This window comes from Pinus tabuliformis, chromosome 9, assembly GCF_031772625.1.
Source record: "Pinus tabuliformis cultivar Carrire ecotype Pingquan chromosome 9, CPIR1, whole genome shotgun sequence".
NCBI classification, from domain to species: Eukaryota; Viridiplantae; Streptophyta; class Pinopsida; order Pinales; family Pinaceae; genus Pinus; species Pinus tabuliformis.
The window spans coordinates 1,973,758,409-1,973,776,009 of NC_142307.1; the positions used below are offsets into that span (position 1 = coordinate 1,973,758,409).

The 17,601-nt window shown below is 37.1% G+C and overlaps 1 protein-coding gene across 2 annotated transcripts in view; it reads left to right on the forward strand.

Annotated features, from left to right (window-relative positions):
* The window catches only part of LOC149156915 (eukaryotic translation initiation factor NCBP-like), a 112,950-nt gene extending 95,730 nt beyond the window's left edge, over window positions 1-17,220 (forward strand). The window contains exons 5-7 of one of the 2 annotated variants that reach the window (XM_089438795.1): window positions 15,737-15,856; window positions 16,094-16,230; window positions 17,041-17,220. In XM_089438795.1, coding sequence (XP_089294921.1) covers window positions 15,737-15,856; window positions 16,094-16,225 — 252 coding nt within the window. In that variant the 3' untranslated portion in view covers window positions 16,226-16,230; window positions 17,041-17,220. Of the gene's footprint in view, window positions 1-15,736; window positions 15,857-16,093; window positions 16,957-17,040 lie in introns of those variants that run through there. The other variant, XM_089438794.1, reaches the window with a different exon arrangement.
* The last annotated feature ends 381 nt before the right edge of the window (window positions 17,221-17,601 follow it).

Sequence of the window (17,601 nt, forward strand, 5' to 3'; positions counted from 1 at the left end):
AGTATTTATAAATTTAATTTTTTTTAATGTATTTACAATTTAATTTTTAATTGTTTATTGATAATCTATTATAATTTGACTTTTATATGCAGTTGCAAGTAACCAATAGAGTCTATACCATTATCATAATGGAACCATCACAAGATTCACAACATGAGCATACTGAAGGCCCTGAAATCATCAAAACAGACCCAAAATCTCCTCTATGGCAGTATGTGGAGATTATTGGAAAAAATCCCGGAGGTGGTTCATTTAAATGGAAGTGCAATGAATGCCAAGATATAAAAAATGGCTCATATACTAGAGTGAAGGCCCATCTCACCGGTCAAACTAACACAGGGGTGCAAGTATGCACCGGGCCAAAAGATGCAAATGGCAAACCTGGCCAAGGTTTGAGTCCTGGAAAAATGAAATTCTATGCATCTTTGCAAGAAGCTGCTGATAGGAAACTTGCTAAGGGAAAACACCCTGTGCAAAGTTCTACAACTAGGCCTCCATTGCCATCTAGGCCTGCTGCTACATCTAATAAAAGGGCCACTCTAGGCCCTCTTGAAGCGTGTTTCAATAATCAAGGTAGAGACATCGCTGATGAACATGTAGCTCGTTGCATCTATGCAAATGGGCTAGCATTCAATTTGGTGCGTTCCCCTTACTGGCAACAAATGATTAAGGCGGTTAATGAAGCGCCAAAAGGGTACAAAAGCCCTGGATATGAAAAGGTCCGCACTACCTTGTTGGCATCAGAGAGACAATCCGTGGATAGACAGCTACAGGCAATCCGGGATACATGGGCAGAAACAGGGGTGTCCATCATTTCTGATGGATGGAGAGACCAAAGAAACCGTCCATTAATTAATGTTGTTGCAGTATGCCCCCAAGGGGCAATGTTTTTGAAGGCTGTTGATTGCAGTGGAATAGAGAAAGATGCATCTTTCATATCCACAATTCTTATTGATGCAATAGAAAGTGTGGGGCCACATAATGTTGTCCAAGTCATTACAGACAACGCACAGGTTTGTAAAGCTGCAGGTTTGATTGTGGAGGGTCGATATGATCACATATTTTGGACTCCATGTGCAGTCCATTCATTGAACCTTATGCTTGCCAAGATTGGTGAGATTGAATGGATTAATGAAATATATGTAGCATCAAAAGAAATCCAAATGTTCATAACAAATCATTCAATGTCCCAAGCCATTTATCGGGGTTTTGCAAAGTTGGAGCTACTAAAGGTAATTTTTTTAATCAATACTATTTGTATTAGAAATTCTTATTTTTAATTACAAATTTATATATGGTTTCTCATTTGAGATTTGGCCTTTTGAAACTTGTAGGTTGCTGAAACTCGTTTTGCCTCCCACACTCTTGTCATAAAGAGACTTGTGGAGGTGAGACAAGCACTACAAGCAATGGTCATTGACCCTCTTTGGGAATCATGGAGGACTTCCACTTCTGATAGAGGGCAAAAAATCAAGTCCATCATTCTTGATGATGCATGGTGGGACAAGGTTCAATATCTTCTACGGTTCACTGAACCAATCTTGACCTTGATCAGGGCATTTGATATAGATACACCTTGCTTGGGGGAAGTTTATGAAAACATTGATAGTATGTTGGAGAGGATAAGGGAAATTATCAGGGCAAGTGAAAATGACCCTCATGAAACATTCTATTATTTAGTGAAGGACATAGTTACAGAAAGGTGGAACAAAATGACCACGCCATTACACCTTCTGGCATATGCATTGCACCCTAAATACTATCATTCTAAAATTTTGTCTTTACCTGGTAGAACAACACCAAACAAAGATTCTGAAGTGGTACAAGGATACAAGACAGCCTTGAAGAAAATTTATAGAGATATGGGAGTTGCAATGGAAGTCCGCCAAGAATTTGGAGGGTTTGTACAGTCGACTGGTAGCTTTTCAGATCCAGTAGCTATGGATGATCGAGGACATCTTGATCCTATTACTTGGTGGGGTTTCCATGGTGGGGATAGCATTCATCTCTCTACTCTAGCCACTAGGTTGTTATCACAGGTTGCTAGTTCCTCATCAGCTGAGAGGAATTGGAGTACATATGGCTTCATCCATTCAGTGAAGCGAAACAGGTTGGGAGCGGCAAAGGCTGAGGACCTTGTTTATGTTCATTCCAACCTCCGTCTTCTATCACATGTTGAACCAGAGTATAAAAAGGGTCCGAGCAGGATGTGGGATGTGGAGCCTGAGATCTCTGACTTGAACCTGACACTGAATGCCATGACTCACCTCAACCTACTTGAGGATATTGTTCCACCACCAGTCCAACCTACTGATGCAACTTCCTACATTCCGGGACCCCCATCATCTATTCATGATGTAGAGTTGCAATATGCAGAAGATATAGATCCATTTGAGGATATGTAAATGTATTTACTATTATCATTCATGATATTATGAATCATGATCCTTTTTGTTACTTTGTATGAGGGACAATGCACCATTTCAATGTTTTAATCTTCATATTTATGATTTTATCATTCAATGTTCTAAAAATGTTTGATGGTTTCATGGAGTATTTGATTTTTTAGCTTTAAGGTGTTTTTTAAAATTTTAAATATATATATATATATATATATATATATATATATATATATATATTGTACGTGACGTATCCTTGCCGTATCCGGATCTTAGATTTTCAAAAAACTAGCGGATCCGGATCCGGATCCGTATCCGTATCCGTATCCGTATCCGAATCCTGGTAACTTAGACTAAAACATGGTCGACCTCATTAGTCATCCGGTGGAATTCCTCACACTGCACAACAAATTCAATTTCTTCAACGAGCAAATTCTACTTCGGTGGCGAACAATGACAAAAAAACCCCAAAAATAAACCATGTCGTGGTTTTATGTCACTTTTGGTGGGACACATGTCCTAAGACCGAAAAACGTTAGGGCATGTTTTCGCCACGTCCAAAACACATGTCTCAATTGGAGGACACGGGAAAAGACATTTTCGACACGTTTTAGGGCACGTTTTGTGTCCGACCCGCGAAATACGGGACACGAGACCCTGAGGGACATGTCCTGTGACTTAGGCAACAATGTAGTAACCAAATAATACCTACAATTTGTTCTATGAAATACAAATGACAAGCTAAAGCTAAGAAGAAAATGAATAGAAGAGTCAACCCAATAATACAACTTTTTGGCAAAATGGTTTCTTTATTATGACCCGAATAATTTTACAATCAACAACCTCAAATGGGAGGAGGAATTAGAAATTTCTAACTTTTTTTTGCTAATGACCAGTTTCCTCCATCCATTTGAATATTATTTTCTTGACTTGTTATCCACAAGTTGGAGACTAAGTTGATTTTCATGAGAATTTTTTTTTTACATTGAGTTTTCCCACTTAAGGATTCGACTTGACTTCACAAGTCCTAAAGAAGTCCAATGTTTCCTTTGGAATGTCCTTGGAAGACCAATAAATGAAGAATAGTAACCTCTAGAAGCTAGATGTTCCACTTGGAAGCCCCAATGTTCACCCAACAACCAGATAGTAACTCAACTTGGTCTTTGACTCACTCCATTAGCTTAACTATAGTTTGACTTGGTTGAAAACGAGGGCCCCTTAACTTTGGAACAACTAGAATACATCCACATGCTAATTTCCTCGGTTTAATATGCCCAATGTTTCATCTTAACTCTCCATCGACTAACTTATCCTCTTCAAATGGCTAGTTAACTTGATTTTTCATGGATAGTAACTCGACTTGCCACCTTTTCCTTGTAGCTCCAACACCTTGATGACTTGGCTAATGTTATGAATAATATATATATATATATATATATATATATATATATATAATATAAATATAAATAATAATGATAATTGTAATAATGGTTAATTAGTTAGTGATTAGTATAGAAGAGGTATGTCTCTAAGGACATGAACAATCATGAAAGGGTCCATGCCTAGGTATATAAGTAGGCTCTCACTCTCATTTGTAAACATTTCACTTGTATTCAAATATTCAAATATATAAATACTTGCCCTACAATGGATGTCTTTGTCTTCAAAGTATTTTGAAGATTATCGCTGTATATGAACTTTGTTCATTACATTGCTATTAGAGCATTCCTCTGAATATACGAACTTTGTTCGTTACATTGGTATCAGAGTTGTTCAATCTTCTGGCTGCTCAATCATTGCACAAGAGCCTCGTTCTCCGATCTAGGTTTTTGGCCGTTGGAATTTGTTAACTTTGTTGGTGTTGAAGCATTTCGCCACAAGTTTTTGGAGGTTCTCCATTTTGTATATATATATAATGGCCTATATATATATTTATATATATATATATATATATATATATATATATATATAATGGCCAAAGGCCTGACGACAAAATGGAGAACCTCCAAAAATTATATATATAGAGATTATATCTGAAGAAAAAAATTTAAAAGAAAAAGAAAAAAAGATTTATATAAAAAGAATATATTATAATTGTCAACCATATATTATATATTATTGAAAAATAAAAGGAGTCGTCAACCATACTTTGACTGTCCCCACCAAACATATCACCAAGACCTCCATTCCAGCCAAGCCACAATCGCAAAGCTTACCGCCTGTCTTATTTCGTTCGCTTCTCCTTATCGCCGCCAACAACTGTAACCATCCGATAGTCGGTTGTCCCAACCACCACCTTCACCAATCGCTCACTGGCATACCCGGCTGCCACTGCCACCCGAAGCACACGTCCGCGCTCAAGTCGCCTTTCAACCTCAACCTGTCTCGACCCACCGCTACCGCAACCATCCATTCCAATCGGTCTCAACCTCAATCTCATCGCCCGTGGCTGCACGTAGGCCTTCCTACCATAACCACACAATGACAACCACTACCAGTTCTCCATTGCTGCACGCTACATGCTAGAGTCACCATCCAAACTCTGTCTGCCTTCTTCATAAAATGATCATCGATTTACTATAGTCATATAAAGTTTGCATGGTACAAGGATTATTGTACGCTCAATTTCTTTAGATTTCAAATATCTTGAAATGCAACATAATATATGTGTATATAATATTTTATTAATGACCAATTGAATGATTTACATGGCTATGCCGGTGCTCCTTTAATAGGAGTTCACTGGCCATGCCGAATAGAGAGACATGTCCTTTGGGACCGATGTCTCTTTGATTTAACTAAGTGTAATTACTAATTCTACTTAATAATCTATTAATTTAGTTATTTATGTTTTATGTATTTTAGTATTTGAATACTATATGTATATATATATGAATTTTTAATTCATAACATTGCCTCTCCCTTAAAAATGCTTTGTCCTCAAAGCATAGGTAAGGTCGGATGTTGTTGAAGAAAACGTTCTGACTCCCAAGACGAATCTTCCTCTGGTAATTTCTTCCATTTGATGAGGTACTCCTTAATTGTCTTGGACCGTAATACTTTCTCCCTGGTAGCGAGTATACCTTCAGGTTCTAGGACGATTCTTCCTTCTTCATCGGTCTTCGGTATCTCTGTTTGAGCTATTTGGTTTTTCCCTAGCACTTTCTTGAGATTTGATACATAGAAGGTATTATGGATTCGACACTTATCTGGCAACTTCAATCCATAAGCTACGCTACTTATTTTTTTGATTATTTGATACGACCCATAATATTTAGGTGATAGTTTATTTCCCCCTTGTTGTTTTAATGAGAATTACTTATAAGGTTGGAGCCTAACAAAGATCCAATCTCCCTCATCAAACTCTCTTTCAGTGCAATGTTGGTCGGCTTGTTGCTTCATTCTATTACGTGCCATGGTTAACTGTTTTTTAATAAGTTAATGATTCTTTGGTTTTCTTCTAAGTGATTTTTGACTGCTGGAACCTTAGAATCGAGTAGTGCAAAGTCCTTCCATCAGGGTGGTTCATAACCATAGAGAGCTTGGAAAGGTGTCATTTTAGCCGACGTATGGTAGGTGGTGTTATACCACCATTTCGCCAAGTGTAGCCACTGAGTCCATTTGTTTTGTTTGTCAGTGACGAAGCAACGAAGATATGTTTCCAAGCATTTATTTATGACTTCAGTTTGACCATTTGTCTGGGGGTGATAGGTTGAACTCATGTTGAGGGATATTTGGCAGAATTCTCTCCAAAAATTGCCTTTGAACTTTGCGTCTATATCACGTACTATGACTTTGGGAAACCCATGTAGTTTGTATATGTTTTTACAAAACATCTTCGCAATTTGCTTAGTTGTGTTAGTTTTTTTGATGGCCATAAAATGGGCATATTTAGTGAGTCTGTCGACTACAACAAATATCTTATCCTTACCGTCAGATATAGGTAGTCCTTCAATGAAGTCCATCGAAATCTCTTCCCATTTCTGATTTGGAATGTGTAGCGGGTGTAACAAACCTGGGGTTGGTATATTTTCACTCTTATTCCTTTGACAAACATCACATTCTGCAACATATTTATGAATTTCCTTGCTCATGCCCTTCCAATAGAATGATTGTCGGATGTTGTAGTAAGTCTTGAAGAATCCGACATGTCCGGCCGCAGGCGAATTGTGAGATTCTTTTAAAATTTTCATCTTAAATTTGGATGCTGGTGTTAGGTAAATTCTACCTTTGTACCATATTATGTCATTCTTCCACTCGAAATTGGTATATTGATTGATATTTTTAATCATAGAATCACAATCCTCATCCTTGGCATATTCTGCTCGTATTTCGTCCAACCATTCCGGAACAACTACCATGGCAGCACATGTTGTGTTGTCATCATCCTTATGTGAGAGCGCATCAACAACAACATTCTCCTTCCCTGACAGCTTCTCCATCCACTTTTGTTGTTCTGTTGATAATGTCTTTTGTTGGAGTATGAATTGAACACTGTTGTGGTTGGTTCGGATTGAAAATTTACTTCCGAGCAAGTATTGGCGCCATTTTGTTAAGGCATGTATGATGGCGAGCATCTCCTTTTGGTATGTTGATTTCAAGCCTTTCCGTTTATTAAGTTTCCTGCTCTCAAATGCTATAGGGTGGTTGTCCTGCATTAATACGGCTCCAATTCCGAATCCTGAAGCATCACATTCGACTATGAATGGTTTGGAGAAATCAGGAGTCGCTAGTACCGGTGTGGTTGACATTACTTCCTTTAGATTCTCGAAACATTTGTCTGCTTGGTTATTCCACTGAAAAACATTCTTCTTTAACAAGTTGGTCAGGGGTGCTGTCAAATGTGCATAGTTTTTTATAAATCTTTTGTAATACCTGGTTAGACCTAGAAATCCTCTTAGCTTGGATACGTTCTTGGGTTTGGGCCATTCTTTGATTGCTTTAATTTTGTTGGGGTCCACTTTGACTCCCTCCCTGGATATAACATGTCCTAGGTATTCAACTTCTCTTTGCCCAAAGGTACATTTTGATAACTTAGCGTAGAATTGATTCTTCTCTAATATAGATAGTACTTCTTCCAGATGCTTGAGGTGTTCCTTCCATGTCTTACTGTAAACAAGAATATCATCGAAGAAAACTAATACAAATTTCCGCAAATATGGGTGGAAAAGTTCATTCATGGTTGCTTGGAAGGTGGTTGGCGCATTTGTTAATCCAAATGGCATAACTTTAAACTCATAGTGCCCCTCGTGAGTTCTAAATGTTGTCTTTTTGACGTCTTCTAGTCTTACCCGTATTTGGTAGTAACCTGATCTCAGATCTAATTTTGAGAAGTATTTTGCATCGTGTAGCTCATCTAGCATCTCATCAATGAACAAGATCAGAAACTTATGTTTAATAGTGATTTTGTTTAACCCTCTGTAATCTATACATAATCAGAAGGATCCATCTTTCTTCTTAACTGATAGTACAGGTGCAGCATATGGATTTCTACTTTTCGTAATGATTCCATGCTTCAACAGGGCTTGTATCAATCGTTCTATTTGTGTTTTGTAATGACGGGGGTAATGATACGGTTTAACGTTTACTGGTGTTGAGTCTGGTTTGACTTCAATGATGTGTTCAAAATACTATCAAGGGGTAATTTCATTGGCAGATCATGAAAACCCTTCTCGTATTTCTGGATCAAGGATGAAATTTCTGATGGTTGGTGAGTCCCTTCTATCGATAATAACTCCAACTGCTGACATTGTGCAACAAATGTTGGGGCTCCCTTGCGAATAAGTCTCTTCATCTGTTATGCAAAGATGACTTGAGTAGGCAGGGCTTGGAACCCAAACAACTTATACTTCCTTCCATCCAATTTGAATTTAATGAACTACTTTTGGTGATTTGCTGAATACGTGCCTAATGTTTTCAACCATTGTATCCCTAAAACGACATCTTCTCCTCCTAGGGGGACTGTATAAAAACTGGACTCCATTTCGTATTCGCTCAGTTGCAATTTGAATTTATGGCACATGCCTACTCCATCTATTCGTTTCCCATCTGCTGCCATAACTTTCAAATCTGCTATATGGTAAGCAAAAATGTTCAGTCTTTTTGCAACATTGACATCTACGAAGTTGTGCATACTCCCTGAGTTTATTAGAACGATAATGTTTTGCTTCTTGATGTGGCCTTTAAGCTTTAATGTCTGCGGCTGAGCTATCCCTGTGATGGTTACCAGAGAAATTCGTGGCATCTCCTCTTCTGATTCTGGATTAGGGTTTTCATTTTCTTCATTGTTCTCTTCGTTGGAGCTGTCTTCTGAAGATTCTTCTTCTTGTTCTGCTTCGCAGTTGTAAAGTTTTTGCATTGTGCATTTGTGTCCTGAGAAATACTTGTCTCTGCATGTCCAACACTTGCCATCCTTTTTTCTTTCAACACTAGATTGTTGTTTTCCTCCATTGCGCATTGGTGGTGGAACGTACTTACCAGTGTTCTCTGACGATGGTTTACCTGTCTTCCCCTTGGAGTAGCTGTTTGATTTTTCATTATTGGCATATGGTGCTTTATGGAGTTTATATTTTTGTTCAATAATTATGGTTGCGTGTCTGGCCTCCTCAATGGTTTGGGGTTTATATAATTTTAACTCTTCCCAAATGTAATCCTTAAGGCCACAACGATACATTTTTAATAGTTCTTTGTCTGAAAATCCCCTTTGTCTTATTGCTAACACCTCCCATTCATGAGTATATTCACTTACTGATCCCTTCTGTCTAAGGTGAACAAATCTTTCATAAACATCATCTTCTTCCTCATCGTGAAACCATTTTAAAATTTTGCCAATTGAACGAGCGAGCTGCACATTTAGTAGACCACCACAGGAACCAATCATATGCTTCTGCTTCCAAGTAGTTGGAAGCGGTCATGACCTTCTCCTGTTGACCTATTGGTGGGTTTGCTCCGGAAATGGCGTCCATCTTGTTTACCCATACAATGACGCCTTTATGATCCTTACCGTCATATTTTGGTAATTCTCTTTTAATCTTAAGGTGGTTTTTTTCGGGGGACTTTGTATAGTACTCACTTCCTTCGAAGTGTGTTTGAGGTATTCACGACCTCATGCATGAGGAACTCATGGTTTGGAGAGTTTTCTCCCTCTGGGGTCTTGGGACTCTGTGTGGCTGAGGGTGGATTAGTCTTCCCAAAATGTTGGCTCATCATGTTTTTTAAATATGAAATATCATTGGCCATTTGGCCCTGTCTACTGACTTCTCGACATTGTCAAGACGCTCATTTATCTTATTGAGATCTTCCTTGATTTTTTTGACATCGTCGCTATTATTGTTTGCCATTTTGTTTCATTTTTTTTATATATTAAATTATATTAATTTTATAATATGATTTTTTTAATTATTATTATTATTATTTTTTAAAATTAAATTAAATTTTACTTGATTAATTAAATTAATGGAATCATATTATAATATAACTATATTATAATCTAATTATATTTATTTGCTATGTATGTTATTCGTTGACCGGTCAGCCACGGTGTTGATGCCGAATCGAACCGTTGTCTCTGCAAACACGTTGCTCGATTGCGGGGAGGAGTAACCCATTGACAACACCTCCTTATTTTACGTACGCTGGCTGTGGGATCGTCGGTTAGGATGGCGGCTCGAGGGGGTTCGATTGGGAGTGCGGTGAGCGTGGAGCTCCAGTAGCAGGCAACGAGCGGCGAAGGCTAGGCGCAGGGGACGACTCGGTGGACAGGAGATGCGGGGATGGTAACGGAGGAGGGGAAGACGACAACGGGAGGCACGATGGTTTGAGGGAAACAGATGCCTCGATGCAGAGGGGAGGCCGCAGAGTATGCACAACGGTGGATGGTGGTAGGGAGAAGGTCCTCAGGCCCGACGACCAACAGGTGATGTGGTGCCTTGCCAGGCGAGAAGAATGCTGGAGCTCTGATACCATTGATACAAGGATTATTGTACGCTTAATTTCTTTAGATTTCAAATATCTTGAAATGCAACATAATATATGTGTATCTATAATATTTTATTAATGACCAATTGAATGATTTACATGGCGGTGGCGATGCTCCTTTAATAGGAGTTGACTGGCCATGTCGGAATAGAGAGACATGTCCTTTGGGACCGATGTCTCTTTGATTTAACTAAGTGTAATTAATAATTCTACTTAATAATTTATTAATTTAGTTATTTATGTTTTATTTGTTTTATTATTTGAATACTATATATATATTTATATATTTATGAATTTTTAATTCATAACATTGCAATACCATCCATCCAGTTTCTGTACGACATTCTTATTCCATTGCCTCCACCAAATTGTGAAAGAATCCGTCTCAAGCACAATTTCTTATCCATTGACACAGTCAAGGTTCTTACAACATACAATAAAAATTCCAACAGTTGTAGTGAACATGACCCATCACAAGGGATCATTTATGTTCAACTTTGGGGAAATCGTATAAATATTAAAGTTGCTGAAAATTACTAACACTATTTAAATATAAAGTATAAGGAATTAAAAAGTATTAAGGAAAATTAGTAAAAAATATGTATATTACAATTTAAATTTCAGGTGGAAACGCAAACGACACAATTCTATAAGTCGTGACTTTCTAAATAAGATTGTTAGAGACAAATTATATTATACAAATATAATTGGATTTAAGAGGTGTTCTTTAGGTGCGTTTAAAACTAAATTTAAAATAAGGATATCTAATATTAGAGGAAAAGTGGAATATTGTAAGATTTAAGGATTACCTTATCCTTAAAAAAAAATCCAACCACTTCATTAAGGAGAAAAAGATAATATTAAAAAAGAGATTATTTAGCAAAAGTATTCCTTAATATTAATATAAAGAAAAAGGGTAATTAGAAATAACCCAAGTTCAATTCAAAAGTAAAAGGGATATTTAATTAAAAAACCCCGAGGTTTTGAAACATATATATATATATATATATATATATATTACAAGGGCGAGATATCATTAATGGTAAAATATTGTGGACATAAAATTATCGACAGAGCAAAATAGAGCCTAATTCGGAAATGATCAATGAAATATTTTCTAAAATTTTTAGAATTTGTGTTAATGCACTATTTAAAAGCAAAAGATCACTTGCAAGAAATGATGTTATAATCTCTATCGATCCTACTTAGGATAAAAATTATGTTAGTATTGAATGTGCTAACCAATTAGTGATTCCTGAATCAAACATAATTGAAATGATGGATTCGATGAATAATAAACAATATAACATAAACAATCTACAACTATGCATTGGAGACTATATTTTTGCCTCGCAATTCATCGTTAAAACCTTATTTTGCGACAATAGTGATATAATTCTAGGTTCACCCTAGATGGAATCACTAGGGTTCTTTATCCTAAATACAAAAAAGAGTTTTTGACATTTTCCCACAAAAAGAAAAAAAATAACGCTATAGGACGTTACTTTGAAGCCAAATTCAATGACTCCAGAAGACATACAAGATATCTCAAAATTAATTCTTCGAGAAAGTGAAAAAGCAATACAAAATATGCAAAGGGAAGTTGACAAAATCATTGCTGACAAAAATGAAAAAATTACTCGTCTTAAGAACCACAACGAGAAATTACTCACTCAAATTAAGAAACTTAAAAATGATAAGCAAATGAAAAATAAATTAGAAGAATTCATCACGAAATACGTATCGAAGTCGTCAAATTTAACTGTCCAAATTGAAGAAAAATGAACAAATACCGATCCAGTCAATATCACAACTCAAGAAGAAGATAAACCAATTGAAGTGAGGACGTACTCAGAAGTTGCAGTCCAAACAACGGAAATTTCAAGTAAATATCTCACAGTTAATCAAGCAACCTCTGTACTTGAAAGAAATCAGATACCTCCAATAAACCAAGAAATCACCACAAATAGATTAAGGCAAGATCAAACCACAAGAACTCCTTATCAACATTTGAATCACAAGAGCAGACAACTCAATCAGTCTGCATATCAGTATCACTCAAAACAAAAACAACGAACTTATGTCCCAAAGACTACTGATGCGAGTGCAATTCAGTCTTGTGATAAAAATTCACGCAAAATATCCAGTAACTGTAAGATTCCACAGGAGATCGATTTAGGATGGTCAGATCCCTTTTCAGTTCGTCAATTTTATTTATCGCTCCAAGGATCTTATCATCTTGTATCAACAAAGATGATAGATCGAAGAATTCCAAATGTGCAAATAGATTTCAAAGACAAATAATAGATGATATGTTTTATCAACAATAATCTTTGAAGACAAAGCTTTTTGAAGAAGAAGACAATGTTATGAATAAAATATATATAAATAATATTAATATACATAATAATGATAATTGTAATAATGGTTAATTAATTAGTGATTAGTATAGAAGAGACATGTCTTTAAGGACATGACCAATCATGAAAGGGTACTTGCCTAGGTATATAAGCAAACTCTCACCCTCATTTGTAAACATTTCACTCGTATTCAAATATTCTAATATATAAATACTTGTCCTACAATGGATGTCTTTGTCTTCGAAGTATTTTGAAGATTATTACAGTATACGAACTTTGTTCGTTACATTGGTATCAACGCATTCCTCTGAGTATGCGAACTTTGTTTGTTACAACCTAGATAACCAGATTCGTCCTAGAGGCCCTTGAATCCTGAATCCAGTGTGTCCAACGCGATTCTGCCCTAATTCGTGTCCAAATCCAATGACACGTCGTGTCCTTTCCCGACTCGTCGAATCCGAGGTCGTGTCCCGATTTTCATCTGCGTGTCACGATTTTGGGAGTCATGTCCTGTTTTCCAAGACTCGCTAGGCTCAAAAAGTGACCTGCGCGGGTATCAAAAGGCCGCATTTGGTCATTACAGCCACGCATATTTTCATTTGGCAAGCCTTTTGGCAGCTTCATGATCAAGTGTAGGCCCTAGTATTGATATGCTATTCATGGTAATAAATTCTTAAAGTAAAAGGATGAAAATGAAGATCAAGGAGAATGTCACTTTTCATTCTTAATCTCCATTTTCATCATTTTACTTAAATTTTTAACATTACCATGAAATGACTCAGGATGTTTGAGAGTGGTTCCGGCCTCATTGGATTTCATATGGAGAAAGTAGAATTTTAGATTTCATTCAAAATCCAGCAGACTTATCAGTTTTTCAGGATTTTAGGATTGGGGGATTGCAATGTTTCCATTGAATTTTGTCATGTATTAGGGTATGGAAATCGTATTTAATCAAGAGCACCAAACCAGGAGCTTTTGAAAATGTCGCTCCCGCTCCCTTTTTCACTCCCGCTCCCCGCTTTCGCTCGCGCTCCCAAGTAACATTGTTCCTGATGATATGGGTCTGGACACCAGTGTTGAGTTGGCATTGGCCAACATGGATCTCAATTATCCAGTGCTAGAGCATGTTAGATTTGATGACTTAGAGGGGTCATCCTCCACACTAGCATATGCAGAGGCGATTATGGATACAGGGGAGGAGGAGGATGCAGAGGAGAGCAGTAGGGACCATGATGATGAGGACAGTGATGCTGATTCTGATGTTGATTGATGCCTTGAGGCTTGTATACCTGTAGTTGTTTTATATTTTGAATTTTCTATTTCTATTTTCCATTGGCATTGCACCAGCACTACTTATGTAACACATTTTGATTTGATGACTTAATGAGAAAACTACAGTTGTCAGTGTGTTTATCTTACTATCTTGTAGTTGTAAGTTGTCTTTCAGTTATGAATTATGAATCATGACTTAAATTTTTAATAGATTTATCATTTATGTGACTAGTACCACTAACATTTATTTGAATTTTGTATGTACTATGCATGCTAATAGCTATAGATGAAGATCTATGTTTGAAATCAATAAATTTGTATCATTAATTAAAATTTGTGTAAGAAATATCTAATTTTTAATATATATATATATATATATATATATATAATATATATATATTTAATAAAATATTATATAATGAATCCTACGTGTCCTGTTCCGGGGGTCAACGTGTCCGAATCCGACACCACGAATCTCGAATCCTACGTGTCCCGAAGCCCCGTGTCAGGTGACTTAGGTTACAACCAACTTTTCCACTTGGTTTGGCTACTATTTGCTCTAATCTAACCTGTGATGAGCCCTATTGGCTCCCAAAGTCCCTTATGTTTCCACAACATCACCTCTGCTGCCACATCATCATGCCCAAGTGTAGTATTTATAACGCCCTAAGGAATTTGAAGAATCTGAGATATGGGTTGTTCGTCTCTTCCTGTAGAACACTATTGATGTAATGCATGTCAAAAACTACTAAATGCTACCATTTTTTTGCCACCTGGAAACTTGTAGCCCTTGAAATTATCTCGATTGCAGATTTTAGGAATATTTTGGAAGCTGATGGACAGAGGCGAAGTCAATTGTTTGTCCTCTCTCCTGTCTGTCAAATTTTGTGAATATTCTTGGAATTTGCAATTGAGATAAGGATTTTCCAACCTATAGTACTTGTTGACCAGCTTTGACCAGCCATAACTTGACAATGCCTTTACTGTTTGGAAAAATTCCATGTGGCATGTCATTATCTCATCAAAATTAAAAGTTGAGACCAAATTGACTTTTTGACCTGTGGGACCAAGTTTATCCTTTGATACCATGTTAATTTTTCTTACCCTAGCAAACCAACAATTAGTTCCAAGCAGATTTATGTCTACTGAATAAAAGTACCAGCTAGGGTATTAACAAAATTAAATTCAGTGGAAAGCAAATTTACCAATCTCAATCACAAAAATGACAGATTCTACCCAATTACAGTTTTTCATTAAATTTCTGAGCTTACTTGGGCTCCCTTCCTGGAAAAATGGATCCACTGAGAAATTACATACAACACCAGATCTGATCCAGTTGATCAAGCCCTCCTTGGGATCTCTTTGTTGCCCCCCTTCCACAGGAGATGCCTTTCTCAATTTTGTGCTGCTGTATGGTTTTTTCTCCTTCTCCCCAGCGTTGCTTTTATAATTTTACGTTGAGCTAAATCTCTACCCATTATCTCCAAAGTGATTGAAGACTGGGATTAGATTTTGATTCACTTAAGAACAATAAAACTGAGAATGAAACTGTCGAGGAAATGGAAGAGACTGTTTGGGTGTTTTTAGTTAAAACAATGATAATAAATTAGGCTGTGGACAGTAGAAATGTTAACTTTTTGGTTTATGCACATTCCATTGTCATTACCTGTGTGGCCAATTTTTGTTGTTGTTAAAGAATGGAGAATCCTGAAATGTAGAAACTTTCAGGTACTAGCGCTGGTAGGCGATCAGCTGGATTATGGTGATGATGTATGTGGTATTGTATTGAGTGTTCGCTTTGGGGAGGACATTCTCAGTGTTTGGAATAGAAATGCTTCTGATGGCCAGGTGAGTAGTGCCAGTTCCTCGTCTCCTAGCTATGTGTATTGATCAAGTTCTCGATGAGGTAAACTAGAGATTCTTTACTTAATTAATATTTGGGTAGGGATTGCCTTGTTACTGGGTAGACCATGTAGAGTGGATTATCGAATTTGTATGTTTGTGGCTTTTGATGTACACGTCTTTATATTAAAACATCGAATTGATTAGCTGCTGATGTAGGTTTTGGTTTTATATTATATACAGGCAGTAATGGTATTGAGAGATTCAATCAAGAAACATCTTCACCTTCCTGCCAGCTACCTGATGGAGTACAAGCCACACGATGCAGCATTACGAGATAATTCGTCATACAGAAACACTTGGTTGAGGGGATGATTCAGGTGTTCAGCATGCTGTTAAATTATTGACGTTCTGTATCATCAGTACTCTAGTCATTTCAGTTTTTCAGAAGTGTAGGGGAGTGTTCAAGCTCTCCTCAAATCTGCATCATGTTGATGTATAATCTTGCAGAGCAGCATGTGTTTCTTTGGGTCACATCAATCGTATTCATCATTGCATACTGCCAAACGCTGGATCACAATCTGAAATTCTCATGCCTCATTTTTCTAACCATTTAGTTTCTAATTGCTGGTCCATGTGGCCCTAAAGCTTTAGTCATGAAAGCAACTTGTGATTCAGAGGTACAAAGTTCAAACATGGTAGTATTTTCCTGGAAGATATATTGACTATTACTGGGAAGGCGAGCTACATAGAGATCATGGGCAGTGATAGGCACAGAGGTCTTTCAAAATTCGAATGAAAACTAACTAGATTTTAAACTACATACTCTGCAGACATTAAACTCGGTTGTATTTTGAAATTGAACTTCTTAATTGTTTAGATAATTCGGAGAATATCTTAACAAGGAATGCAGTATTTGTGTCACAAAGGTGGCTTAATGCAATTTGAGACCGAACCTTCAGAAACACTGAAATCACATGTTTTGCAATTTCATTCTTGCATAAAACTGGCCAACTATTATTATTGGCTATTACTTGTTTGCTATGGATATGAATTGGTGAAATCTGATTGCAATGGACCAAGATCCATGATTGATATTTTGTTTACTTATTTGCTATGGATATGAATTGATGAAATCTGATTGCAGTTGGCCGAGATCCATGATTGATATCTTGTTAACTTTGCTACAGATAATTACTGGAATCTGGTTGCAAAGAACCAAGATCCATGCTTGATATTTTGAGGCCCAGGATATTGATGCCATTACGTGTGGCATTGGCTCTTTTGATTGCTGTGAAACAATTCGGTGGTTTTTAAAAGTATATTCTTGGTTAAGATTGATCCTTACTTTTTTAATCTTCCTTGGAATCCAGGTTTCCTGGAAAACCTCCAGGCACTAGTCATTCTAAGACATAGTTCTGGCACTAGTCATTCTGAGATATAGTTCTGGCACCTAATCCAGGAGGGATATATATTATAGAGTGATGCTCACCTAGGCAAAGGCAGGCAGCCAGGGGACTTGACCCCAAGACCTCTTGCATGCTATTCACAGCTTTCAATCACTTGAGCTATCCCATTGGGCTGGTATATTCGTGGTTAAGATTAGTTCTTTCTGTTTTCTATTCCTTGGAGTGTAGATTCTTGGAAAAAACTCCAGGCACTTACCTTCATTGCGAGGTACAGTTTTGGTACCTAATTCAGGAAGGACATCGAGTGAAGCTCGAAAAGGCAGCCAGCCCAGGTACTTGATC